This window comes from Ochotona princeps, chromosome 26, assembly GCF_030435755.1.
Source record: "Ochotona princeps isolate mOchPri1 chromosome 26, mOchPri1.hap1, whole genome shotgun sequence".
NCBI lineage: Eukaryota > Metazoa > Chordata > Mammalia > Lagomorpha > Ochotonidae > Ochotona > Ochotona princeps.
The window spans coordinates 24,160,912-24,188,757 of NC_080857.1; the positions used below are offsets into that span (position 1 = coordinate 24,160,912).

The following is a 27,846-nucleotide window of genomic DNA, read 5'->3' on the forward strand; positions in this document are numbered from 1 at the left end:
TTAGTTGTAGCTTTTATTTCTGCCACATGGAAGACACTGCTGTGTTTTTCCTCATCTTTTCCTGAGCTGTGCTTCTGTTTAGTTTAATAGCTTGTATTTATCTGGTGGGGAAAAAAAAAAGAAAAGAAGAGCAGATCAGTTTATTTAATTCAAAAGTCTGAAACACAGAACATATTTTAAGTCATTACTTAAAAATGCAGCACAAGGAAATTTAGTGATACAGCTTTTGATCTTAATATAAAAATATTCTTTAGTCAGATAAAATCCCATTTTTGAAAGTAGAAACAGTATCAGAAGAATATCTTAATCTCTTAAAATATGTGTTTTTAAAAGCCGTTTCTACATAAGAACCTTCATTCAAAATGTTAGGCTGAAGATCATGGGTTTTTATTTTTTTGTAAGATTTACATATGTGTCACTGAATTATTTGTAAGTTCTTAATCTGTACTAAGTTGAGTTCTGAAATTTGGTCATGAGATTTACATACACTTTAATATATCCATTGTAAATAGGGCACCATGTAACATCTGCATTGTTTCAGTTGTAACTAGATGAAATCTTCCACATTACTTTGTTTATGATTATATTAAATCTTTATTAGTATTTTTTCACCATTAGAATGAAGGTGAAATGGTGAAAGAATAATGATACATTTTTCTGTATGCCAGCCTTTCACAATATAAACATTTGGGAATGACCTTTTCAGTGTCAGAAGTCAAAATTTCCATGTGCATTTGCCCATCTCCTTTAAGGAGATTCCAGGATTTGAAATTTCATGGTTACAGAATGTATCAGTTGAAGGATGAAACAACTGTTAAGTATTATATCATCTTTTAAGAAAATTTATTCTCCTAGAGGGAGCTTGTACATGGGACCTGTATGCCTCCCCACCACTGACTGCCACTGCCTTAGAGCAAGTTAAAGGGAATAACAAGAGCATTCCTAAGGGGTGAAAGAAGTAGCAATAGACATAGAGTAGGCCATATATGGGAGCCAGTGTTGTGACACAGTGAGTTAGGTCACCAGCTGAAATACCAGCATCCCACATGGATATTGGTTAGAGTCCTGGCTCCCTCACTTCTGATCTAGCTCCCTGCTGATGTGCCCAGGAAAGCAGCAGCAGATATCCTAGGCTTTGGGGCCTCTCTAGGAGACCCAGAAGTTCCTGTCTTCAGCCTTGGTCAATCCTGACTGTTGGCGGCCATTTGAGGAGTGAACCAGCAGATAGAGGATTCTGCTGTCTCTCTCTTTCTGTGTAACTCTGCTTTTCAAATAAAACACATCTTTTTAAAAGAAGGAAAGATACATTTATTTTGGTCCAAAAAAGTTTGATACACACACATAGTTCTTTATATTGTGTATTTTCCAAGAACGTTTTTGAAGAGTTCACTTGTATGTACAGGTCAGAGGATTCTGACATTTGCTTGTTTGGGGTCACATTTTCTCTTATCCGTGGTATGCATCCTGATAGCGTCCTGTTGATGAACTAAATGCTCAAAAGCTAACTTAGCTTTGGTGACAGAGTGACAGAAGGCTGGGTATCTCGATTCTATTAGCAGAGCCTGACAAGATGGACAAATGGTTGCTGCCAAGGCCGTCCTTGGTTTACCTATCTTCTTGTCAAAATGCAATGCCACTGGGTGTTGCTACCATGGTTAAGAGATGTTTTATTGTTTAGCAACTCATTGTAACATTGGTATGTCAAGGAAACTTCTAATAGCAGTTCAGGACCATCACATACAGTTGTTTGTCTTGCAGACTGCATATAAGGCATTATGGAGTTCCCATTATGCAGTGTACAAGCCCTGAAGGTACTCTGAATATATAATTATAGAATGAAAGAAAGAGGCCTTGGTTGTGTTTGCTGATCTGAGAAAGCAGACTGGGAAGAGCATAATGAGGAAGCAAAGCCGTGTTGGACAAGAAACAGAATTCACTGTAGCTGCAGCAGCATGTAATGCTCTCCCAGTGCCTCACCTGAAGCTCGCTCTAATGTTATCTTTTGATCCCAGGTGGATTCTAGAGTCCAAACAATGACAAACCCCTTAACAATCAGTTTCATATCTATTGTTATTACAATAGAATTACTTTGATTCCAAGTTATGAGATTTAATTTATTAACGTTTTGTGAACTTGTGGTATGGTTTATAGAGACATAATTTTTGCAAGTTACCTTTGTGTTTCATGGTTTTCCATTGACTTTGTCTTTTTCTGTTTCACTTTTCTTTCTTTTCTTGTATCATTCCCCCTGAGAAAGTGGGAGACAGCTGAGGCACGAGGTTGAGGAAATTAGAAGATTTTATGTGAAGGAGAAAGCCCAGAGGGAAAAAGGAAAAGAAAGGGGAGATGTGGAAGAGAGATGGTTAGAAAGGAATGAGACACAGAAAAAAGCCAAAAGCAGAAGAGAAAAAAAAAAAGCATGGAGGGAGAGAGAACTTAATTTGGGTCTTCAAGTCATGTTCTAACCACTTTGTAACAATTGTTTTTATTGTTTCCCATGGAACTCACTGTTGGATTTCACAAACCCATTCCTATGTAGGGACTTCCCTCCCTTTTTCTTACTAGCCTGGGTCTCACAAGCAGGAATGGATCTGGCTTCCTAGGATTCTAACGGATTTAATCTGCAATATGTCATAGGTGGAAAACAAAGAAGGGGCAGAGGGTAGGATGGAAACTCCTGATGTTTCATAAATGATTTTCCCTTCTTTTCATGGATATCTTTTGTCTCATTTCTTTCCATTTTGGAAAAAAATACTATAAGATTGTAGATAATTCTATCTTTTGAATCAGTATAAATAAATCACAAAAGACCAAATGACCTAGAAAAATTAAAAAAAAAAAATCAAGAAAGGAGAGATCGATTCAGATCTCAAGGGACAAGTTTAACCTACATGCTGCCTTATAAGTGCATAGCCTTGTCATAAAAATGCTGCATTCGAAGTACCACTTTATCCAAACCTGAGGCAGAAAGGAGAAAAAGAGTAATTCTCGCTAACGGCTCAGAGGTTTGAAAGAGGAATCAAGAACTGGGTGAATGTCAATCAGATGTCCTTAATAACATTAAGAATTTATTTTATTGTTGGAGCAAGCAGTTATCATTCTGGCTTCAGTTTAGAATAGAAAGTAGAATTATAGACGTATTTCTCACTCAGACTAAGTTTAATGAATTTGGTGATTAAAATTAGGCTAACCTTTGTTTTTCTTGGAGGTCAAATACAGTAAGGGTAAGAATGTGGAAAGGGAAAAGTGATTTACAGGAGAGTGAAAAGGGGGACAGAAATGGTAATCAGGGGAAAAATTGCAAAACTGTACAAGCCTAAGTAAGAAAACAAATGGGAAGACATGAAAGAAAAAAGTGGAAAGATGTGAGAAAGTACATGAAAGAAAGCAAAGGGGGAAAATAATTAATACTTTGTGGAAAACTGCGTGCCAATTTTGTGATATTACAAGCTCACCGTGGAATTTTGCTGCTAACTGCTGATTTCCTTTGCTCCATTTTCAATTCACCTGCCAGAGACTGGCCAACAAAACTGCAAACAGCAGCTATAGGATCCCAACTGCCACGTTGAGACAGCTCATTGTGCTTCCTCATCTCCCCACCCAGTCATACATACACACATTTTATAGTTGAAAGCCAGGGAGATTAAATGACAAGTCCATGTAGCAGGAAGTACAGGGAGAACTGAAACCTAGACTTTTGACTCAGTATTTAGTAGCTGATATCTTCATCTTTTCCTTCCAGTGTTCCTCTAATCTCATTCCTAAGCTTGTTTCATGCATCCTTCTTCATACATGCTGTCTGCTGAACTGCCTCTTCCTCCTGTCCCCGTAGGTAGTCAGTTATTCTTGTTGACTAGGTAATCACATCCTTGTTTTCTTTCTGACTTGGTTCTGCTTCTGACCTGGTTAAAGACTATGGTACCCTTCATCTGTACCTATGGTTGGTCTTCCTACCTCTACCCTCCTCCAGACGTCCCTAATTTGATCATTTCTTTGTTTTTAAGATTCTTATTTAGCTACCTGATAGTTATATCCAAACTTTATAGTATGATCCCTCATTTCCATAATCTGGCCCTTGCCTTGCTTTTCAGCTGCATCTTTTCCTACTCTAACTGAACAGTCCCATCTCTCATTTTGCTCTGTGCCCTTCCCTAACTCAAAACTGTTTCCTTCATAGAATCTGTCATGATTTGCTTTCCTGAGCTAAAATGGATTCCTTTATTAAGGTAGACATAATATCCTAATTAATGATATTTGCACACACGTCTTAAACGCAAGTACCATGTCCTATTAGTTTCTTTGTCCTTCTTCCAGCGCCTTCCACAGTGCCTCCTTTGTAATAGACATCACATGCTTGTTTCATTGAAGAAAATGAATTTGTGCCAGAAGACAGGTGAAAGAATTAATCACATAAGGGATAAAGATAACAATATCAAAACCCTACATTAATTTCAAATTGCCATAAATAAACAGAGTGCCTCTGAATGTGACAATTATATGAACTATTATAATAAGGCTGCCACTAGAATTTATCATTCCTTTAGCAAATGAAAGGAAAAAAATTTGCCTGTACTAGATATTTCTGAAATATCTCCAAATTTAGTTTGATTTCTTTATGAGATAGAAATTGACAGATCTTATATCTATAAAATGCAAAGGTTGCAAAGGAGATTTTGTATTTTTCTTCTAATTTCTGTATAATATTCTTAAGTTAAATACTAAAGATTGGAATATGTGCCAAACCATATTACAGTGCAGTTTTTTTGGTACCTTAGACCACTGAATCTTGAGAAAAGACTCAAAGACAAATCCATTTGCATAGAAACCAATACTATAATCATTTTTGATAGATATGACTCTTACAAACTGATTTAAAAATTTATACGTATTCTGGCTTGGTGAAAAATTATTTATTTTCTACACTTAGGCCAATTAAATGTTCTCTGTTTCCTTCAAAATTTTGAGCACTGTGACCAAGTCTGTTCTATCTCCCAGATAGGAAGTATCAGAGATGAATCGGCAGCTACCATGGAGAGAAATCTCTATAGGTGCCAATAAGACAACCTGCACCTCAAAATATGTTGTTAAAATTTTTAGACTTGGGAATGTATAATGAAAAAAAATTTACAATTCTTTCCTGACTCCATCCCAAATGAGCACCTTATTAAATACTATTACCTAACAGTGAAGCAGAGGCAGAGGCTAAAGATGTAAGCAGGAAGGAGACAGAAGCTAGATGATTTTAGATTTACTAAAAATTTAGTTGTTACCCATGCCCCTTACAAGTTAGCAAGGACAGGAGGTCCTAATTTTAGCTGTAATTTTGGATTCCACCCCAACAATTAGCCAGGGAGTGATTCATGCCTTAGGAGTTAGACTTAAGGAACTAGAAAAACAAACTCCACCAGTTAGAGAAAGAAAGAGAGAGACAGAGAAAGAGAAATCTGGAGTATGGCCTTATCACTTAAAGGAGATCTGGGATGGACTTTGAAAAAGTTTCTCCAGTATGTGGCTGTCAGAATAGGGCAAAGTCTGGAAAGGGAATTCATTACAAGTCTTGGATTCCTTTGCTCTTATCTATGCTACTATTCCAGGAATCAGAGATGACTACTAGATACCAAGGATCACAACAAAACATGTAGTGGAATTTGTTCCATACCTGAAGTGGCTGAATCAGTTCTTACATTCCTGTGAAAATAAACAGTGTGTTTCAAAAATCTGCCTGTTACCATAAGTGTTTAGAAAAGAATTACTACATATGAGATAACCAGTCATTCTCTAAATGCCTTGCGAAGAGTAATGAAACACATTTAACAAGCCTAGGCTGTTGTTGATTATGATATTAAAATAAAATGACCTAAACTTTTGTAACATGAGAGCTGGCTATCCAATCTGAAAAAGTCATACAAATGAATTGTGTGTGATAACACACCACGCATTTTTGTTGTATCTCTCACCAGTTATTCAATAAGGCTACTGGCATCCCCAACTCTTCTCTGCCCTCCTGCTGGCATAGAAGCTGAGGGAAGCTGACTGGTGCCTCAGTGGCTCAAGTGAATAGGGTCAGTCATGCTGCATGTGTCAGATCTCACAGAAACCCAGGAGTATATTCTGGAATGATTAGGTAAGAGAAAGTTCCAACCTCTGCTAGCTTCTTTCCTGCTATTTTCCATAACTGTGCTGGGGATGACAACAGTTGGTAATTTTGTAGGAAAAGAATAAAATTTATTTACATTTATTTATTTATTTATACAATAATTATATATTTTACATAAATAAATGTAAACAAACTATTTACATAAATAAATAAATTATAAATGGTTTATTGGATAAGATGAGAGACTGGCAGTGAACTTTTCAGATTATTCCACCTTTGAATAAAGCAGATCACTTTCTATACCCCGGATTTTTAAAAATCAATAGCAATAATTACAATACTTTTTGGTCTTCTGGGCAAGCTAAGACAAGCTAAGGTCAGTTACTCTTCTTGACCACATGTTCAATAAATATTTTGGAAGTACTGATGCTTGAGTGAAACTAAGAATGGAGTAAGAATATTGTCTTCCATAAATATAGATATTATCTTCCCAGACAAATGTACAAAGATATTCTTATAATCTTTTAAAGTTCAATCAATTAATTGAATTAATTATCTTCATTTTATTTGAAAGGGAGGAAGACATTGAGACAGGAATTTTCAATCTGCTGGTTTCTCCAATGCTTAAAATGGCCGGTGGTTGGCCAGGTAGAAACTAGGAGCCAGAAATCCCATCCAGGTCTTTCACATGGGTATCAGGGAGCTATGGATGTAAGAGCCTTTGCTTGCTGCCTCCCAGGGTGTACGTTAGCTGCACTGAAAATGGAGGAGTTGGAACTCATACCGGGTACTCTGATACGGGATGTGGGCATCCCGACTGATGAGGACTGCCGAGCCAAATATTCATCCCCATTGGGATCTTTTTCTCTTCTTGCAGTATATGCAAGTACCACAACGGATCTTTCAGAAAGTCAAGGTTTAAATACTTACAATAATTTACTGAAGATTTTGTAAATAAATATTCATATATCCTTTACCAAATAGACCTGTTGAGTTAAATCCAAGTTGATCATAACAATAAAAGCTTTCTGGGGTCTTCTTTTTCACTTTTCCTCCTGCCACTATGCAGGGGGAAAGGGTCCTTTCTATCTCAGAGCCCCCTCCTGTTGCTAGGACGGGAGTCTCCTTTCCCAACTTTTCTAATAAATCTTGCTTTAAAACAAAACAAAACAAAACAAAAACCAACCAACCAAACAAACAAAAGCAATAAAAGCTTTCCAGAAGCTGAGAAATAGCCAGTCAATGTACCTTGCAAAATAGGTGCATGATGGTAGCCATGCATGGTAGCAGTCACTCTTAAACTCCCAGTTTTTTAAATTTAATTTTTAAAATTTTATTTTTGATGATGTTTACATAGTTGAAAGGATGCATGCCCATGTGGACCACTGATTAGGTTGGGAAGGGCTGAGGGATAGGAGAAAGTGGATGAGCCCATTGCTTCCAGTTTTCTTTTTTGTCCTTCCCGTATCTGGGGGAAGCAGGGAGAGGAGAGAAGCTGCACTCAGCCTCCTAACTGCTTCAGTATCCGGGGATGGGGAACAGCCACCTGATGTCGTCTCAGGGACCCTGATGTGGGACATGTTCCAAGGGTTCAGCTCAAGTGGTTTTGATAGTTCTGCAGTACTGTTGATTTCATTGCTCCAAGGATGAGGAAACCCAAGATCTGCTGGCTGACATAGTCCAACTTAGGGCCTCCATTCCCCTGGATATGTTTCCAAGCTTTTTTAAAAGTTAAAATGTTTATGGGCCTGGCGGCATGGCCTAGCGGCTAAAGTCCTCGCCTTGAACATACCGGGATCCCATATGGGCGCCGGTTCTAATCCTGGCAGCCCTACTTCCCATCCAGCTCCCTGCTTGTGGCTTGGGAAAGCAGTTGAGGACGGCCCAAAGCTTTGGGACCCTGCACCCGTGTGGGAGACCCGGAAGAGGTTCCTGGTTCCCGGCTTTGGACTGGCACAGCATCAGCCCGTTGCGGCTCACTTGGGGAGTGAACCAATGGATGGAAGATCTTCCTCTCTGTCTCTCCTCCTCTCTGTATATCTGACTTTGTAATAAAAATAAATAAATCTTAAAAAAAAAAGTTAAAATGATTATATATACCGCCAGGACCTGTTAACTGGTCATAGCAATGGCCAGTTCAGGCACCGATCAGGAGGTGTGCATTGCATGTAGCAGTACCTAGGTTTGGTTCTTGGCTGTGGGTCATGACTCCTGAGACTAGTTATCAACTGAGGTAGTGTGAAGGGTAGTGGTGATGGCTCAAGCAGTTAGGATTTTCTAACCACACATGTGGGAGACCTGGATTGAGTTTCTGGCTCCAAGCTTCACCTTGGCCCAGCTCTAATTGTCATGGTCATTTGGGAATTTAACCGGCAGATGGGCACTTTTTGTGTCTCTGAAAGAAATAAATGAAAACATTTTAAAAAGAAATGAAAATTAACACTTGTTGTTATACCCTTTAAAGCAAAGGGCAGAGTCATGGCAGAGTTATTGTCAAGGAATGTGAGGAATATAAACATTTTATGAAGTAAATCATTCTTTTCTAAAAGACCTGAAGTGACAGCAGAGAAAAGCTTAAGTCTCCATTGTCTTTCACAGATCTAGATTAATGTTGCTCAATTTACATTTTAAGGGCCCATGAAGCTGAGGACAGAATATCCAACAAGGTCATTGTTCAACTTTTTTTTCAGTGTTCCAAAGTACGCAGTTATAAAAGGTCATTGAAATTCATGGTGTCAGAGAAAAAGGACTATATATGGAACTTACTCATCAACTTCGTAGTCCTGACTAAATCCTACAAATGTCCTGCAATAAACTCTTGGAGAATTCCATTCAGCTCTTATACTATTACATTTTTCATTCATAATTAACATTCTCACATTAGACCCTAGCTAGTAATTCTGTTCCTGAAGCAAATAGGCAATAAAATGGAATCTGTGCCGCATTAAATTGATTGGGCTTAAGAGGATTACTTAGCACCAAATTTGTCGTTTAGTGTTTTTTGTCTATTTCTCCCCAGAAGAATCAGCAGATTAGTGGCCCAGCAAGCTGAAGCAGTGCAGGATCAAAGCCTTCAAGATTTTGAGATTTGCTAATTTTTAAGATCTTTTAACCTTTACAATTTTAAATTTGTGCTGTTTGAAGGATTTTTTCCCCTCACCATTTCTAGTAGTGATTTTAATAGTGGCACAAAACATGGCACCTGAAAATGTATTTTTCACTCTAAAAATGTAACTTTTCCTCATAGTTTTTAATATTTCATTAAGCAATGAAGAACCTGAGGACACACATTTACCAAGTGGTTTAAGCTGTCATTTAAAACATCTACATACCACATGGGAGTGGCTGATTTCATTCCTGGCTTTTTGACTCCTGGTTTAAGCTGCCTAGTGATGGAGACCCCAAGAGGTAGAGGTAATGGATCTAAGAACTGGGTTACTTGGGCCCAGCACAGTAGTCTAGCAGCTAAAGTCCTCACCTTGCACACACCAGGATCCCATAGGGGCGCTGGTTCTAATCTCCTAAGTCCCGCTTCCCATTCAGTTCCCAGCTTGTGGTCTGGGACCCTGCGCCCATATGGGAGACCCAGAAGAGGCTCCTGACTCCTGAATTTGGATAGGCACAGCTCCAGCCATTGCAACCACTTCGGGAGTAAATCAATGGACAGAAGATCTTCCTCTCTGTCTCTCATCTTCGCTGTATATCTGACTTTCCAATAAAAATAAAATAAATCTTTAGGGACCTGGTGCAGTAGCCTAGCAGCTAATGTCCTCCTCACCTTGCACGTGCCAGGATCCTATGTGGGCACCAGTTCTAATCCTAGCAGTTCTGCTTCCCATTCAGCTCCATGCTTGTGGCTTGGGAGAGCAGTGAGGATGGCCCAAAGCCTTGGGACCCTGCACTCCTGTGGGAGACCTGGAGGAGGTTCCTGGCTCCTGGCTCCTGGCTTGGGATCGGCTCAGCTCTGGCTGTTGCTCTCACCTGGGGAATGAATCAACGGAGGGAAGGTCTTTCTCTCTGTCTCTCCTCCTCTCTGTATATCTGACTTTGCAATAATAAATAAATAAATCTTTAGTAAAAATAAGTAAATCTTAAAAAAAAGAACTGGGTTACTGCCAATCTCTTGGAAGACCTGGATGGACTTCCCAGTTCCTGGTTCCAAATTCTGGCCCTGAACCCATCCTGGCCTTTGTGAAGTGAGCCAGTGGATGGGAAGTTTGTGTGAAAGAAAGGAAGAAACAGAGAGAGAGAGAGAGAGAGAGAGAGAGAGAGAGAGAGAGAGAAAGAACAAATGAAAAAAGAAAAAGGAGAGAGAAAAGGAAGGAAGGAAGGAAGGAAAGAGAGAAAAGAAAAAGCTGATCTAGGTGAGGAAATCAGTCTTAATGTAAGCTATGGACTATGGTTAATAATGGTTAATAATAATATATTAATATTAGTTCATTGATTGTAACAAATGTACCACATATAGGGATGTTTCTTTTTTCTTTTTTCTATACATACAATTTTAAAATTATGTACTATTTGCTTAATCCTGTAAATCTACAATGTAGCAAAACTGATTTATTAAATTTTAAAAGATCATTAGATGTTAATCCAGTGGTTTAGGGCATTCATTACACACAAAAGGGCAAGGGGCAAAGCTGAAATGATTTATAGTTTATCTTGTGAAATGTTGATTTGTTCTGTTTATGAAGTATTAGATAAGTGCAGACAATGATTTTGAGACATAATGAAATACAAAAGAGTAATGCATCAGACCTGATGGATTATGATTTAGGACAAATTTTGATTGTCCTAAATAAGTTTGATTTAAAGCTTGGTCTAAAAGCCATAGCCATTTTCTAGCCCCCTGCAACTTTTATTATTCCTCCCTTTTATTGTTGACCAATGGTTTTCACGTCTCACTCCCCTCCTTACTCTTCCTTCCTTTCTTTCTTTCTTCTTTTAAAATCTTTGTCCTTCCTGATCTTTTAACATATTGGACCCGACAGTCAGTATCAAGGAAGCAGGTCAGGGGTTCTCACTAAGAAATAACAGTTTCTGGGGAAAATATTTCAGTTACTCTGTGCCTTCTGTGGAAAGTGGGAACTTTTCTGATGGCAGCAAGTTAAATTCCCTCATCAAACTATATATTTTTTATTTTTCCTTTTTGAGTTCCTAGTTACATAGGATGGATTTCTGGCAGAAGGCTTCCATGAGTTGAGTCGATGGTTCATCCTGTGAGTTTTACAGGAATACCTTATTTTCTTTAATCGTAAGAAAAGCTTTCATGAGGGAAGAATTCTTGGTAAATCCTGCTTTGTGCAGAGGACTGGCTTCTCCTAAGGCAGTGGTCCTTACACCTGAGCTTGTGTTGGAATCAGCTGGAGGTCTAGTAAACACAGTATGCTGCACGCTGCCCTCAGAGCTTATCATTCAGGAAGACAGGGTGGGGCCTGAGAATTTATGACTCTAACAGATAAGTTCCCAGGTGCTACTATAGCTGGTGGGCTGGCAGCCACATGTTAAGTATAGGAACCCTAGGTATCAAATGATAGATATATATACTTAATTGAAAGGCAGATTTTACGGAGAGGAGAGATAGAGATCTTCCATCTTTCTCTGTGTCTGTCTTTCTCTCTGTATATCTGCCTTTCCAATGAAAAAATAATCTTAAAAATAAATAAAAAAAAAGATCCAGGCCAGAGAATGGACCTCGTAGGGAAATTATGGGCATCCCTCTGGTATCTCTGTTATGCTGCAGCTCCCACCAGTGAGCATGGGAACAAGGGCTGGGTGTGGGCTTAGCTGGACAGGCTATGGCACCCACTGGCATGAGTATGGGCCGGAGAGTGGGTCGATTCAGCTGGGCTAAGCTCTAATATCTATTGATGTGTACAAGAGCTGAATGGGATCCAGGATGGACTGGACAAGTCTGCTGCACATATGGCTATGTGCAGGAACAGGGACTGGTGGGGATTATTGGGGTCACTCTAGCTAGGCTGCAGTTCCCGCTGGTGTTCATGAGACCTGAGTGTGGTAGGCAGGGTTAGGCTGGGCCACAACATCCACTGGCTTGCATATGAGGGGGCTGGGCACAGAACTGACCAGGCAACTGCAAACACCAGTGTGTCTGTAGACTGACGTGAGTCAAGTCTGGGGTTATCTCTGGGGAGGTTTCATTGGAGGTCCTTCCCCACCAACTGGACCACTGGACTCAGAACTCCAGCCATGGGGAAAATCACAGGATCTGTGGTCTCACCGTGGAGTGCATGTGTCAGAACTGGGTCTCCTTGGTTACTGAGGCCTGTGCAGTGGATGGCAAACCCAGATGCACATGAGGGGTATGAAAACCAGTTAATTGAGGCCTTCTAGACATCTGTCTAGTACCATGGAGGGCAGAAAAAATTGGACAGCTCTCCCGGTCAAGCTTTTACAGTGAGTATCTGGGTGAATGGACACTCTAAGGTGGACTATGTCAGCAATTGGACCTTGGAAGAATTTCTTTAACCTTGGAGCCATGGAATCAATACCATCTCAGAGCTATCAAAACTACTTAAACAGTAACCACAGAACATGCTCCACACTGGGGAACTTGGGATGATACCGGGTGACTGTCCCCCATTCTTGGGTACTGATATGGTTGGGCTGCTGGAAGTAGCCCTCTCCCCTCCTTTCCCCAATTTTCCCAGATACAGGAAGAAAAAAGGGTATTGGAGGCAGTTGTCTCATCCACTTCCCTCCATTTCTCAACCCTCACCACCCTAATCAGTGGTCCACATGGGCATGCATCTCTCTCAACTATATAAACATCATCAAAGATAAAATGGATTTTTTATTTAAAAAAGAGAAAAATGATATTTTTGAGTAAGATATTTTTAGAAATACTAACCAGCTTTATGTAATTGAAAATTAATTATTAGTAACAATCATCTATTGAGTACCTAGTATGTCCCTAGTCCTTTGTACTTGTTTGTTTCTTGGAACCCTGAAACCTACCAGATTACTATGGCTTCATTCTATCATACTCCATTAAGGAATCCTCCAGAGCACACTTATATATGACTTTAAAATTGATTTTGATAGACACCAAGGTGTAGGAGGCTAAGCCTCTATCTGTGGTGCCAACATCCTATATTATTGCTGGTTTGTATTCTGGCTGCTGTACTTCCATCTAGCTCTCTGCTATTGGCCTGGGAAAGCATTGAAGAATGGCTCAAAACCTTGGGTACCTGCACCCATGTGGGAGATCCAGAAGTTTCTGGCTCCAAACTTGTGACCGGCTCCAGCCATTATTGCCATTTGGGGAATGAATAGCAGGTAGAAGACCTATCTCTCCTTTCTCTGTACATCTGTCTTTCAAATAAATAAATAAACATTTTTTAAGTAGTTTTAGCAGTATCATTTGTTTTCACAGATCTTCCATTGACTAAATCACATAATAAGAAATATGAATGTGTCAAGACCCTGGCAGGAGACTGCCAGGTATCTATTCAAGACAAATGGCTTAATGTCTGCTTTTGACAAATTTCTGAAGACTCCACAATCTATAGAAACTGTTTCTTTTATTTGCCAGTATCTAATTAATTATATATGTATATGTCTTTAGTGGGTTGAATGCTATATTATAATGAAATTTTCCTTTGTATTAAAATAATTTTTTTAAAGATTTATTTTTATTACAAAGTCAGATATACAGAGAGGAGGAGAGACAGAGAGGAAGATCTTCCGTCCGATGATTCACTCCCCAAGTGAGCCGCACCGGGCCGATGCGCGCCGATCCGATGCCAGGAACCAGGAACCTCTTCCAGGTCTCCCACGCTGGTGCAGGGTCCCAATGCATTGGGCCGTCCTCGACTGCTTTCCCAGGCCACAGGCAGGGAGCTGGATGGGAAGTGGAGCCGCTGGGACTAGAACCGGCGCCCATATGGGATCCCGGGGTGTTCAAGGCGAGGACTTTAGCCGCTAAGCCATGCCACCGGGCCCTAAAATAATTTTTATTTTAAATTCACTTTTAAGTTTAGCCTTCTGTGTCCTTCCTTATACTTTGGAATGTAGCAGTTGTCACCTGTTAATTCCCACTTTCCTATCACTGTAGTTTTTTATTTTATATTAAACAAATTTTTCAAGTTTTGTGCTTTTTCTTCCTTATAGTTCTTCCCTGGATCCAGCTTATTGGTTAGAAGAGTGGAAAGTTTGTTTTAGAGATTCTGCATGGTACAGGACCATATCTATACTGTCTTCAGTGTGAATCAAATCTACCTTCGATTTTTTTGTTGGTTCTATTCTACAATCTGAACTTTTCTCCTCCCATTTGATATTTTAGCTTTATATTCTTTTAACATAAAAGCATTGTGCATTTTTAAATGTAGTCTTTAAATTGGTTTAACAGATCTCATGGCACATATTAGTCCATTTTACAAACGAGGAAACTAAGCCTTGAAGAAATGAAGTAACTTGCTCAAGATCACAAAGCTGGTGAGATAGAGGAATCAGGATGAGATGCAAGGCTCATTCTCTCATTATGTTAAACCGTCTCCCCTATATACAGCATGAATGTTCTGTAAATTATGTATACAGTCAGTCATACACAATTTAACAAGAACCTGTGTTAATAGCTAGAAGCAAGGAGTCGTTTTCTCCCCTCCTGTATGTAGAAACAAACTATGGTATGAGTACTTTTTCTTTTAACTTTATTTTTCTAGTTTATACTTCCTTATTGGTCATACGGCCTTTGGCTTGACATTTTACTGAAGACATATTTATTGATTTGAGAGAAAAAAATATTGTATCTGCTAGACCCAAGTGCCTGGGTTTAAATGTGCCTGGGGAAAAAGGAGGTTAGTCCAGGTCTCCTGCTGGGTGGCAGGAGTTCAAATGAATGGTCACTGCTGCCTCCTAGCTATACATTAGCAGGAAGTCAGTCAGGAGCAGGTGATATGGACCTTGACCAACTAAACCCCTAGGTCCAACCCTCGTTCCTGAAGCTGCCAATTTGCTGTCCTAATGGGACCTAGTGGTTGGCTAAATTAACATACTAGGCAATATCTCAGTTTGCTCTTCCCCTGCCAGGGATCATTTGGGTTGCTTACAGGCTTTAATTGTGAAACACTGTATTCAAATCAGTTACTTTCTCCTTTGAATTATTTCTTTGACATGTGCTCCTATATGTCAGTGGGCATAGTTGTTTGTAGTGCACCAAGTCACTACAGAAAGCACCCTACTATTCACAGTGACACTGTTAGTGTTTGACACCCAACAAAAAGTTAGGTGGTGATTATTTAATTTGTATTTAATTATCAGCAAAGTAGATCTCTTGGAAGTTTTTGTATTTTGGAGTAAATTTTCTGTTCTTTCCCTTAAACCACTTTTGTAAGTGAAGTCATCTATTATTCCTTTCCTGCTCAGTTCTGACATTCTTGATGTATCTATGCCTGTATTTAAAATGATTTGTTTGGTAGATGTTTGTAATTGCTTTGCAGTCAGTCAAGTTGGGACTGAGTTGTTCCAGAGCTTCAGATTTCCCAAGTCTGATCAAATAAACCTTTTCCAAAGCACATGCCCTTGATAGCTTTACAAAATACTTCTCTTCCTTCCTCAAATTACTCTCCATTGTTTGCTTCTTTAAAAAAAAATCACAGCACATTCCAGCTGGCATAATGTAGTTTGTTTATTATCCTCTATCAGAATAAAACACTTTATGAGATTGGAATTTGATTACTTTTACTTCTGTATGCCCAATACTTGGCACGGGAGGTACTTAGCAAATATTACTGGGTGACTTGGCAATTGTAAGTTACTTCTGCAGCCTCGTGGGCAAGAAAAGATCTTCTGTAATTAATGTAGTGATATCACTCCATTTTCTTCTAGCTCATTTTAGTTAGTTTTTAAACAACTTTCTCTTTTCTTAAGGTATAGCATATATTTTAAAAACCAAAATTTCCTAGAATTTAGCTTTTTCCTTGCCTTTTTAGAATGCATACCAGTTTGAATTTACTTTCACATTTTTATTTCTAATTCTAAACTAGGCATTAGTGTTTTTTTTTTAAATATTTATTTATTTTTACTGGAAAGGCAGATTTTACAGAAAGGAGATAAAGAGAGAAAGATCTTCCATCTGCTGTTTCACTCCCCAAGTAGCCACAATGGCCAGAATTGAGCAGATCCGAAGCCAGGGGCCAGGAGCTTCTTTTGGGTCTCAACATAGATGCAGGGTCCCAAGGCCCTGGATCACACTCTGCTGCTTCTGCAGGCCACATGCAGGGAGCTGGGTGGGAAGTGCAGCAGCCAGGACATGAATTGGCACCTATATACGATCATGGTGTGTGCAAAGCAAGGACTTTTGCCATTGAACCATCGTGCAGGGTCCAGCACTAGTGGTTCTAATGGCCATTTAATTATAACATGGCTTCAGATTTTACAATAAAATTTCCTGTAGATGTTTTCCATTCTAGTATTTTGTAGACATTCTTACCCTTATTCTTTTGCATGCTTTTAAATAATTAAATCATTTTCATGAGCTATTTTGGGATGTTAATTAGTGTTGCATTAAATATTAACTTCCGGCCAGCAGTATTTTGGCCAGCGAGAGCTTTACATGCTGTTCACAGCCCAGCCCCTGCTTATTTATCTGAAAGGCAGATGTGCCTTTAACAGCTGGGGCTGGGTCAGGTCAAAGCTAGGAGCCAGGAACTTCATCCACATTTCCCATGTGGATGGCAGAGACTCAAGTAACTTGAGCCATCATCTGTTGCTTCCCGAGGTGCGTATTAGTGGGAAGCTGGATCATATGCAGAGGTGGGACTCCACTTCAGGCACTCTGATATGGGATGAGGATGTCTCATGCAGCAGTTTAACTGGCTGTACTGCAGAATTCTGCTCCTAAGTTTTTTTTCTTTTTTAAGATTTATTTTATTCTTACTACAAAGTCAGATATACAGAGAGGGGGAGAGACAGAGAGGAAGATCTTTCATCTGATGATTCACTCCCCAAGTGAGCACAGCAGCCGGTTCTGTGCAATCCAAAGCCAAGAACCAGGAACTTCTTTCCAGGTCTCCCACACGGGTGCAGGGTCCTAAAGCTTTGGGCCATCCTTGACTGCTATCCCAGGCCACAAGCAGGGAGCTGGATGGGAAGTGGAGCTGCCGGAATTAGAACCGGCGCCCATATGGGATCCCGGTATGTTCAAGGCGAGGACCTTAGCCGCTAGGCCATGCCGCCAGGCCCAGCCCCAAATTTTTTGATTACAGAAAAATCTTCATAATGTTAGTTTTCTTTTAGCCTTTGAAATAATATTTAATTCAAATGAGATCCAGCATTATTTTTAATAAAGAAATTCTTTTGTTACAAATTTATACTAGGAGCAGGGCCCGGCAGCTTGGTCTAGTGGCTAAAGTCCTTGCCTTGAACGCACCGGGATCCCATATGGGCACCGGTTCTAATCCCGGCAGATCCACTTCCCATCCAGCTCCCTGCTTGTGGCCTGGGAGAGTGGTCGAGGATGGCCCAAACTTTGGGACCCTGCACCCACGTGGGAGACCTGGAAGAGGTTCCAGGTTCCCGGCTTCGGACTGGCGCAGCATTGGCCCGTTGCGACTCACTTGGGCAGTGAATCATCAGACGGAAGATCTTCCTCTCTGTCTCTCCTCCTCTCTGTATATCTGACTTTGTAATAAAAAAAGAAAAAAAAAATTTGGGGCCAATGCTGTAGTCTGGTAGGTTAAACCCATAACTGTGATGCTGGCATCCCACATGGGCCCCAGTTCAAGTCCTGGCTGCTTCATTTGCTATTGAGCTCCCTGCCAATGCACCTGGCAAAGAAGCAGCAGATGGCCCAAATCCCGGGGCCACTGCACCTACATGGGAGACTCAGAAGAAGTGCCTGGATCCTGGTCCAACTGGCCCAGCTCCAGCCACTGTGGCCATTTGGGGAGTGAGCCAGTGGGTGGAAGATCTCTGTCTCTTTTCTTCCTATAACTCTGTCTTTCAAACAAAAATAAATGAATCTTTAAGAATATATAAAAAATTATCAGTTATGCTTACAATATCATTTTTCCTGTTCTGTATTTCTATAGTGATACAAAATTTCTTAATTTTATACTAAGCTTGCTGTATTTTTTCTGCTAAGTTTGTAAGACTTCAGTACCTATTGTCACAAGTAAGATTAATCTAGTATTTTCTTCCTTTTTTTGTCTTTGGGAAAAATGTTAGGAACACAAGATAGTATTTTTTCTGTATTTCCATATTTTGTTATTACTTTTTTTTAATTGTGGTTGAACATTGTAGCCCAGTCTGGCATGTATTTACATGTTTCAAAGAAAACATTAAATAAAATAGAGACAATTATTATAGTATCTCAGAAACTGTGCTGTAAAAGTCAGAATCACATTGTTTTCTTTAACGAGAACTCTGTAAAATTTCTCAGCTTCTCAGTTTCAATTTTGCCAGTTTTGTGTCTCTGCATTTTTGTTAAAATTGTCTGTTTACTTTAACATTTCCAAGATATGAAAGCAAAGCTGAGCAGAGAGAGAGGTAGAAGAAGAAAAAGATCTTCCATCCCAAATACCTGTGATGACAGTGGAAGAGCTCTTTCTTCTTCTACCCCCCTCTCTGTAAAAGAAAATATCTCCATAATCACGCTAGAAATAATTGCCTCAATTTCAAAATGTCAAAGTTATGAATCTATGACATTTCCTAAGCACACAATAGCGATCCTCATGGGCACACAGCCCAGAATGCCAATTGAGTGGTGTGAGTTTAATGTGAAAATAAAATTTAGCTAAGTTAGAACCAAAAAGTGGATAAGTAAAAGTTGACTTTTATAATGTATCATCCTGCAATACCCACCATCTATTAGACAGTGGCAAATTTCCCAGTTACGGTGACTTTAAAGTATGCACCATTTACATTATTTCATTCTTAGAACCCTATTAGCACATTCCTGCCTCACATACCTGGAGCTGACAGACTTGAGAACCCGGTTTTTAAAATCAGTTATCTTTTCTGAAGAGGTTTTATGATACACTTCTTTGGATGTGTTTGCTTCACTTTCTAGAGGAGTCAAAGTAGTTTGGAAACACCGTTCGCCTTGGAAAGTCAGTGTTATGTTTGAGATGGTGACACGTTTTGGGGATACTCTGCCCTCATTTTTACTTTTTGTATCACGTAGACACCCAGGCTTCAGAACATTTTCTGTTTTATCCTTTGAAAACAGCAAAGAGCAGAGAGTCAGGTACTGGAAGAGCATCACACAGAAATAAATTATGTATAGAGCAGTATCTAACCCATATTTTCTGAGTGCCTCCCAATGCACAAGTACAACAGAGAGGAAGCAAGTCTTAGTATCGGCTACATGGCCACTGGGTGAAGCTCAGAGTCACTCGAGGCAGATGGTGTGGGAAACACAACCCACCTGTGCAGCCTCACACAGTGCATTCAAAAGCCCACGTGGTCATGTACACCCAGTACCATTTCACACAAGGCAATTAGCACTTAGAGTGTTTCCTTAGAGTGGGGCCTCTCTCCCAGTAGTTGGAGAAGTGAATACTATAATCCTTCAGCAACAATCACAAGTATATCATTTCTGTTATTTAAGTGTATCACAACATTGTAGATATAGACAATGGTAAAAAGCATCCTATTGTCAAGATACATTTAACAGTTTCATGGGGAATTCATCTTTTATTTGGGAGTAGAAATACATGCTCCAATGTTTTTTCACTTCTTGGTATGCTGGTCTCACTTATACAATTCCTTTAGATGAATATAGGTATATACATATTTAGCTATATATCTAAGTCTGCAATGTGGGTGGCAAAAACTCAAGTGCTTGGGTCATCATCTGTTGCCTCCCAGGCACATTAGCAGAAAGCTGGATCAAAAGCCGAATAACTAGGATACAAATCAGTACTCTGACATGGGTTGTGAGCATCCCAAGCAGCCATTTAACCTGATGCAGCACAGGGCTTGCTCCACCAAGCAGGGTCTCCTGAGTCCAACTCGGAAGTTCTCCATCATGCCCTTTCTGATACTTCATCAGTGCTATCTGATACTGGGTAAGTCCAGTGATGAGGTTGGTCACTGAATGTTTCAGGAGTCATCTTCTAACTTCTCTATACCACGCTTTAGAGATTGGACCTCAGTGTTTAAATTATTCAGGAGCTGGGGTTTGGCCTGTGTCCCATGCCAGAATACCTGGATTATCTGCCTCTGGCCTCTAACTCCAGCTTCCTGCCAGCGTGGACTCTGGGAGGCAGGGATGAGGGCTCATGTGATTGGGTTCCTACTAACCATAGGGGGATGAGATTTGCATTCCCAGCTTCTGGCTTTGAGCCTGCTCAGCCCTTGCCAGTGTGGCAGTTTGGGGAGTGAACTAGCAGGTGGGAGTAGACTTTCTCACTTTCTCTCTGCCTTTTAAATAAAACTTTAAAAATCTATTAGATTACTCTGAGTATATTTTGTAATATTTGGATAACCAGTGTCAACCAACCAAGAAGCATCCCTTAGTTATTGCTCTAGTTCTTGATCATCCAAGATGGAAAGTCTTCTGGATCACTTACCTTTTCCTCTTGCTTGGCCTTGATGATGTCATCGTTTTCAAATACCACCATGACCCCTGAGAAGTTTGCGACCTCAGTGTGGTCTGTGAGCTCCGTGACCTCCGTTACAATTCTTATCTCAGGGACCTCGGGGATCTCATTTTCTGGAACATCGGTGACATCGGTAATATCAGTGGCATCTGTGAGTTTGGAGAAATCTATGCTCTCCATAACGTGCACGACATCTGTGTATGGGTACACACGTTGGCTCGCCACGGCGGAGAATGCCGCAACATCCATGATGTCCATGGAGTCTGTGATTTCTGTGCTGTTGGTGATTTCTGAGACACTAGAGACCTCTGACACCTTGCAAACCTTGGCTTTCTCCTGATTCAAGAGGGAGATGAGGTCCGTCCACTGAGAAAATAAGGTGTCCTGCTTGTCGGCAGGGGCACAGAGCTGCAGGTAGTAGGCTCGGCCACTCACCAGCTTGATTTTGAGGCGCATATTCTCAGCGTCATGCACAGAAAGAGTCACAAACTGCAGAGGGATAAACCTGCAAAAAATGCAAAGGTAGGGCCCGGTGCGATAGTGTAGCGGTTCAAGTCCTTACCTGGGATGCACCGGGATCCCATATGGGTGCCGGTTCTAATCCCGGCAGCCCCGCTTCCCATCCAGCTCCCTGCTTGTGGCCTGAGAAAGCAGTCAAGGACGGCCCAAGACTTTGGGACCGTGCATCCACATGGGAGACCCGGAAGAGGCTCCTGGCTTCGGATTGGCGCAGCTCCAGCCGTTGCGGCCTCTTGGGGAGTGAACCATAATCGGGCGGAAGATCTTCCTCTCTGTCTCTCCTCTCTGTATATCTGCCTTTCCAATAAAAAATAAAAATAAATCTTTAAAAAAAATGCAAAGGTAGCACCACCAGGAGAACTATTTGGAGGCCAGTAAAAGTGCCTTTGTCTTGAATTTTGTACTAACAAAGTGAGACTCGGGGCAACAGTTATGTTCCAGGTTGGTCTGGATAGGGGCTTTTGAGAGCTGTTTGACCTTAATCATATATTTAAAGGCTGGTGTATTGAAACATCAGAATGCCAACGTTTTAAAAATATCTATCTATCTATCTATCTGTCTATCTATCTATCTATCTATCTATCTATCTATCTATCCATCCATCCATCCATCCATCCAGGCTGGGGGAAGGAAGAGAGAGAGAGCAACAGAGAGAGGGAGCACTTTTATTTGCTTGTTCACTCTCTAAGTGGCTACAAGGGCTGGGGCAGATCAGGCTGAAGCCGGGAGCCAGGAGTCTCCCTCAGAGTTGCAGCAGCCAAGCACTTGGGCCATCTTCCATTGCTTTCGCAGGCTCATTAGTAAGAGATCGGAAGCAGAACAACTGGGATTCACTATGCCACAACCCTGTTGCCCCACATAGTATCTTTTTAAAAAAAGATTTATTTTTTTATTTTTATTGGAAAGGCAGCTATACACCGAGGAGGAGAGACAGAGAGGGAGCTCCTCTTTCTGTTGATTCACTCCTCAAGTGGCCAGAAAGGCTGGGGCTGAGCCGATCTGAAGCCAGGAGTCCGGAGTCCAGTCTCCCATACGGGTGCAGGGTCACAAGGCTGTGGGCTGTCCTCGACTGCTTTCCCAGGCCACAAGCAGGGAGCTGGAAGGGAAGCAGGGCTGCCGGGATTAGAACCGGCGCCCATATGGTCTCGTGTGTGCAAGGGGAGAACCTTAGCTGCTAGGCTACAACGCCGGGTCCCCACATAGTGTCTTAAACTACAGTGCTAAATGCCTGTGATCTTGAATGGCAGGGCTCTGGTCTTGCTGTATCCCACCATACCATCCCTACTGCCAAATGTTATCCACCCATGCACTTTCTTTCTTTTCTTTTTCAGTTTTCTAATGCTGTACTTTTATTTCACTTCATAATCATAGGTTTAAGACCCCATTAGGTTAGGAACTCAACAAATAGTAAGTAGAAAAAAATACCCTACTGTTCTTTAAAAGTGTATACAAAGGTTGTAAACAATAATTAAATATTAAAATGTCAATCTTGCTCATATAGATTTTATATATATATTTGTATTCTGTGTGCTAGTTACCACAGATCAGGGAGAACCTATGATATTTATATTTTTGGGACTGGCTTATTTTACTAAGAACACTTGTTTCCAATTGCAGCCATTTTGTTGCAGATAACAGTATTTCATTCTTTTCTAATGGCTGAGTAGTATTTATGGTGTATATATACCACATTTTCTTTATCCAGTCATCCACCAGTGGGCGTCAGGGTTGATTTCATGTCTTAGCTATTGTAAACCGAATTGTAATAAAGGTGGGTGTACAAATAACTGTCACACACTTATTTCATTTAGTTTAGGTAAATTCCCAGGGATGCAATGGCTGAATCATGCTGTAGATCTGTTTTCAGATTTCTAAACCTCTTCTCTTTGTAGCACACCTGGTAAGCACCAGTTTCTCTGTCGAAGGACATGTCAGGTGGCTTTCAAACAGGGATTCTGAGGCATTTGTATCTTTTTGGGCAACAGGTGTCAGATGCGCCAGCAGCATCACATTGGGGGTCCTCTTGGTGGAACTGGAAGAACAGATGCCCACAGTCACCCAGTTGGCTCGGTTATGAAGGTAAATAGATTCACCTCTCCTGTTGACCTGAGGGTAGAGAACAGTGCCCGTTAGATTTTTATCAGTATCTAGGCATCAGTTTGGCTTACCTGAGCAGTGTGACATAGGACAGGAAATAAAGGAAAAATGAATTATAGTGGATTTGTTTCATATTCTTATGGATTTCTGCGATAATATAGTAAACAGTTCCTGATCTGTTGGTGCCTTCCATGTAGGGCAAACATGATTTAAGTAACGTGATTTAACTAACAGTTATTGTATGAAGTGTGCCCAAGTACAAGATTAGGATGCTATGGGAGTGTGCAAAAGGGGAAGGATTTAACTTAGAGTGAGGATATAAGAGGTAAAAATACTGGTAAAAATCTGATTCGCAGCTCTCAGAAGCTACACACATTTACACACAAGGTGTTTTTTTTTTTTTTATTACAAAGTCAGATATACAGAGAGGAGGAGAGACAGAGAGGAAGATCTTCCGTCCGATGATTCACTCCCCAAGTGAGCGCAATGGCCGGTGTTGCGCCAATCCGAAGCCAAGAACCAGGAACCTCTTCCAGGTCTCCCACGCGGGTGCAGGGTCCACAGGTGCAGGGTCCCAAAGCTTTGGGCCATCCTCTCGACTGCTTTCCCAGGCCACAAGCAGGGAGCTGGATGGGAAGTGGATCTGCCCGGATTAGAACCGGCGCCCATATGGGATCCTGGGGCGTTCAAGGTGAGGACTTTAGCCGCTAGGCCATGCCGCCAGGCCCTCAAGGGTTAAATTCTGGTTAACCAAAAAGGAGATGTTTCCAATTCCTGCTTTCCTCCCTTCCAATGACTGATTTTAGTAGGGCGTGTGACCCAGACCTGACCAGTGAGCCCTAGGCGGAGCCTCCTGGTGGGCCCAGGAGGTTTCTCAGGTGGAGGTCATCCTAGCCAACCTTAGAGGGAGATAGCAGGATGAGCTGTATCTCACGTATGCCAGCAGCTGTCGTTATCATGTGTGTATGTGATGCCTTGAAAGTGACAGAACAAAATGAGAGGACTTGGGTCTTCCCAGGAGACAGCTGGTTTGCTGGAGGTGCTTTGTATTTGAGGTAATTGTCTTTTTCATTTAAGTCAATTGAGTCAGGAATCTTGGTAGTTTGCAGCTGAAGACTACAAATGTACTAATTGGGATTGGTTATTTTTTCTTTATTTGACAGGGATATAAGCAGGGACACACACACACACACACACACACCCCTTCCCATCCAGTGATTCACTCCCCCAAATGCCTGCAATATAGCCAGGAACTCTCCCATGTGGGAGGCAGGGCCCCAATCCTTTGAGCTGTCATCACTGCCTGCAGGGTCTACGTTAGTAGGCAGTTGGAGTCAGGAGCCTGAGCTGGAATCCAAACAGATACTCTGGCATGCAAAATAGGCATCCTGACTTCTTAGCTGCTAGGCTAAATACCTGTCCTGGTTGTGCCTCTTGAAGGATAGGACTTTGAAAATTATGACAGGGCTGTGTCTGGTGTGTAGCCTGCTTGCTATCCCTACCAGTGTAGGGTACATGCTATAGAGTTTCATTAGAGTAGGCAAAAGAAAGTATGAAAATAGCGTAAGAACAAGAGTGAAAAAAAAAAGCCCAAGAGAGAAGTTTGTTGCAGGTTAACTTCTTCGCATCACAACTTGTCACAAGTGTCCTGGGACATCACTGTAACTTGATCTGTCTGTAGGCTTCACCTGCTGCTGGTGGCATCCTGCAGGTGGAGAGGTCACAGTAGCGCTCAGAGAGCAGATGAGGGTGAAGTTTACCTTTTGAAGTGTCTGTTGTACTCCCTGTCACCCTTCCAAAGAATCAGCAGTGTAGACTCCCAAACGTGTTGGAGTTAGAGCGAATAGATTTGTTTGGTGCTGGACACGATGCTTTTCGTCAACTTTAGAGGCGTGGCTCATCCCATTAGTCTCATTTTCCGTTTCTTTGTCTAAATATTTAAATGTTGAATGTCTAGAGGAAACTAGGCACTGCTTTAAGATGCACTGCAGTGGCTTCACTCATCCCCAACCCCGTCTGACAATTGTCTTTAATCTTCAGAACTGAGAGTGAGGATCCATCACAGTCCCTAGCTCATCACAGATGTTATTCCTTAAAATGTTTTCAGGTCTAAGAAAGAAGTTACATGAATGCTTTCCTGTGACAGGATATTTTCAAAAATTACTTAATGTAGTTTTGGGATCATTATAGTAGAACAATAATGATGGTAGAGTTAGAGAAGAATTCATAAAAATTTGCTGCGAACTTTCACGATGAATGTCTCTTTAATGTTATGATTATTTCAGGCTGTTTAAAATTGCAAAAACTATTTATTTAATGATATCACATGTTCTTGCATCACATTTAAAATAATTCTTGGATGGATGTTTAGCCTAGTGGTTACAGTACCTGTTGAGACCCCTGGCATCTCATGTCAGAATAGCTGTGTTCCATATCTGACTCTACTCCACACTCCAGCTTATGCTAACCCAAACCTTGTGCAGCAAGCGTGGTGGACCATGAGGTTCAGTCCCTGCCAACCACACGAGAGACCAGGATTGAGTTCCTAGTTGCCGGTTTGGGCCCTGGTCCAGTCCTGGCTATTGTGGTCATTTCTAGAATGAATCAGCCAGTAGGAACTCTGTCTATGTCTCTCTCTGATTCTCTACCTCTCAAGTAAACTAGTATATAAACAAACAAACAAACAAACAAACACGTTGTTAATAAAAACTTCCACACTCTTCCCCCACCCCCAACCTTCTCCATGGTTTTTGAGAAAATTAGTTACTGAAGTTACTGAAACTTAATTCAAGGCTTGGGTGTTACTTACCTGAATAAAATTGCTCTCTAACATGGGAGGAGACACAAAAGGGGCATACTCTCCTTTGTCCAACATATTTTGAAGATTTCCTGGATCACAAAGGGCATCTTGCTCATTAACTGACTTTCTCTTGCTCTTCTTCATTGTGCTTACATTCAAATATCAAAAAATAAAGGGAATAGAAGCATAATTATTGGATACATAGAAAATCTGTCTTGTGATTGTTTCAATGATTCATTAATTCAGCAAATTTTATCAACATTGTAATATGTTTGGCCCAGTAGAGTCATCTAAATGGGATCTACAAGATCTCCACTCATGTGTACTTCACACTCTTTGGGAACACTGATAGTAAGCAGTCAAAAATTAGAAGTAGATTGGGGCCATAGAGGATAAAAGAGATGCATATGATAAAAGTAACTGCAGGATAGCTGGCAAACACTCCCTAGGGAGGTTAGGGAAGGCTTCTCCAGATCTCACAACATACACTGCCCTGCCTCCAGCTTTGGTTTTTCTTTTAATCTCCCTAATCAATAGCACTAATACTATTTCTATTATGTAGGATTCTTAAATCCATTTTTTTACATTATGGTTTGTATATTTTCCACATGTATGTGACAATTCAGTACAGAATTTTCATACTGTCAAAAAGCCCGCCCTTGTGGGACTCCTGGGTTGAGTTTCTGATTCCTGCCTTTGCTCCCTCCCTACCCTATTTGTTATTATTATTATTATTGTTATTATTTTATGATACAGTTCCATAGGCCCTGGGGTTTCCTTTCCCCCTTTCAAACCTTCCCCCCCCCCACCGAGTTCCCCTATATTATTACTATAGTATAGTTCTTCATGATCAGTCATATGTTCATCATTGTGAACATGGACAATGGCAGAGAGTCAGGCATCCTATTGTCAAGATATAGTTAAGAGTTTCATTGGGAATCCATTTTTGTAAGCAAAGTATTAAACATTGGAACATTGTTTATTAAAACATTATTAGACATTTTATAAACATTTAATAAGCATTAATTAAACATTTAATAAACATTGTTTATTAAAACATTTTATAGACCATGCAGTTCAGATTTGAGAGAAAATGATGCACCCCAACTTACACAGCTCCAAAGTCCCCAAACTAAGATTCAGACCCTCAGACACTGACTGGAGAAGTTCATGCTGTCGTCTGATGCTCAGCCCTGTGCCTAGTGCTCTAACATATGGGTGTGAAAGATGCCAGTCTGGACAGAGGTCAGGAAAAGTCAGGGTGAAGAAGGAGGTGGGGAGAGAGAAGCAGGAGCAAAAGAATATAGGAAGTGCCCTTTCTCTTTGCCTTTCTTCTAGTTCCTTCCCAAATCAGTCCTGAATAGATTAGGTGGCCCAGAAAGAGGTAGCAAGCTGCACTGTGAGAAGTGGGGAGGCATACCTCAGAACCCAAAGAAGGAAGAGTAGTTACAGTTTTTTTTGGGGGGGGTCTCATACCAGTCCACATGTTGCCTCTTGAAATCAAGAAAAGTTGATCACTGTAAGCACCTGCTTTGGTAATGCTGACTGCCCAGAGAGAGGAGAGGAAAAGCTTGGGAAGTAAAGAGAAGAGAGAGAAAGGAAGGGAGGAAAGCACACACGAGAATGTGCTCACGGAGCTCCGGCTGTTTTCATCCACACATACACCATTAACTCTTACCTCAGTTGAGGGCTGGGCCGCAACCTGCTGCTGGAGACGAGGTTTTAAACTCACTTCAGTTTGGGCTTCCTCCTTTTCATGATGAAGT

The 27,846-nt window shown here is 40.9% G+C and overlaps 1 protein-coding gene across 5 annotated transcripts; it reads right to left on the bottom strand.

Moving 5' to 3' along the window:
- On the bottom strand, nucleotides 1-27,846 carry GARIN2 (golgi associated RAB2 interactor family member 2). Of its 5 annotated transcripts, XR_001168176.2 has the most exons (9): nucleotides 27,759-27,846; nucleotides 26,090-26,228; nucleotides 23,081-23,289; nucleotides 20,635-21,169; nucleotides 19,030-19,277; nucleotides 5,660-5,688; nucleotides 3,192-3,316; nucleotides 2,174-2,267; nucleotides 1-101 (listed from the first exon to the last, which is right to left on the bottom strand). XR_001168176.2 is itself a non-coding variant. In XM_012926768.2 (8 exons), exons 2-8 carry the CDS (start codon nucleotides 26,222-26,224, stop codon nucleotides 98-100), a joined length of 1,254 nt encoding a protein of 417 aa, XP_012782222.2. In that variant the 5' UTR covers nucleotides 26,225-26,228; nucleotides 27,759-27,846; the 3' UTR covers nucleotides 1-97. The 5 variants fall into 5 exon arrangements, 4 of the variants coding, with proteins under 4 accessions (XP_012782222.2, XP_058511400.1, XP_058511399.1 ...); XM_012926768.2 differs by lacking the exon at nucleotides 3,192-3,316; XM_058655417.1 differs by lacking the exons at nucleotides 3,192-3,316; nucleotides 27,759-27,846 and adding an exon at nucleotides 27,557-27,651.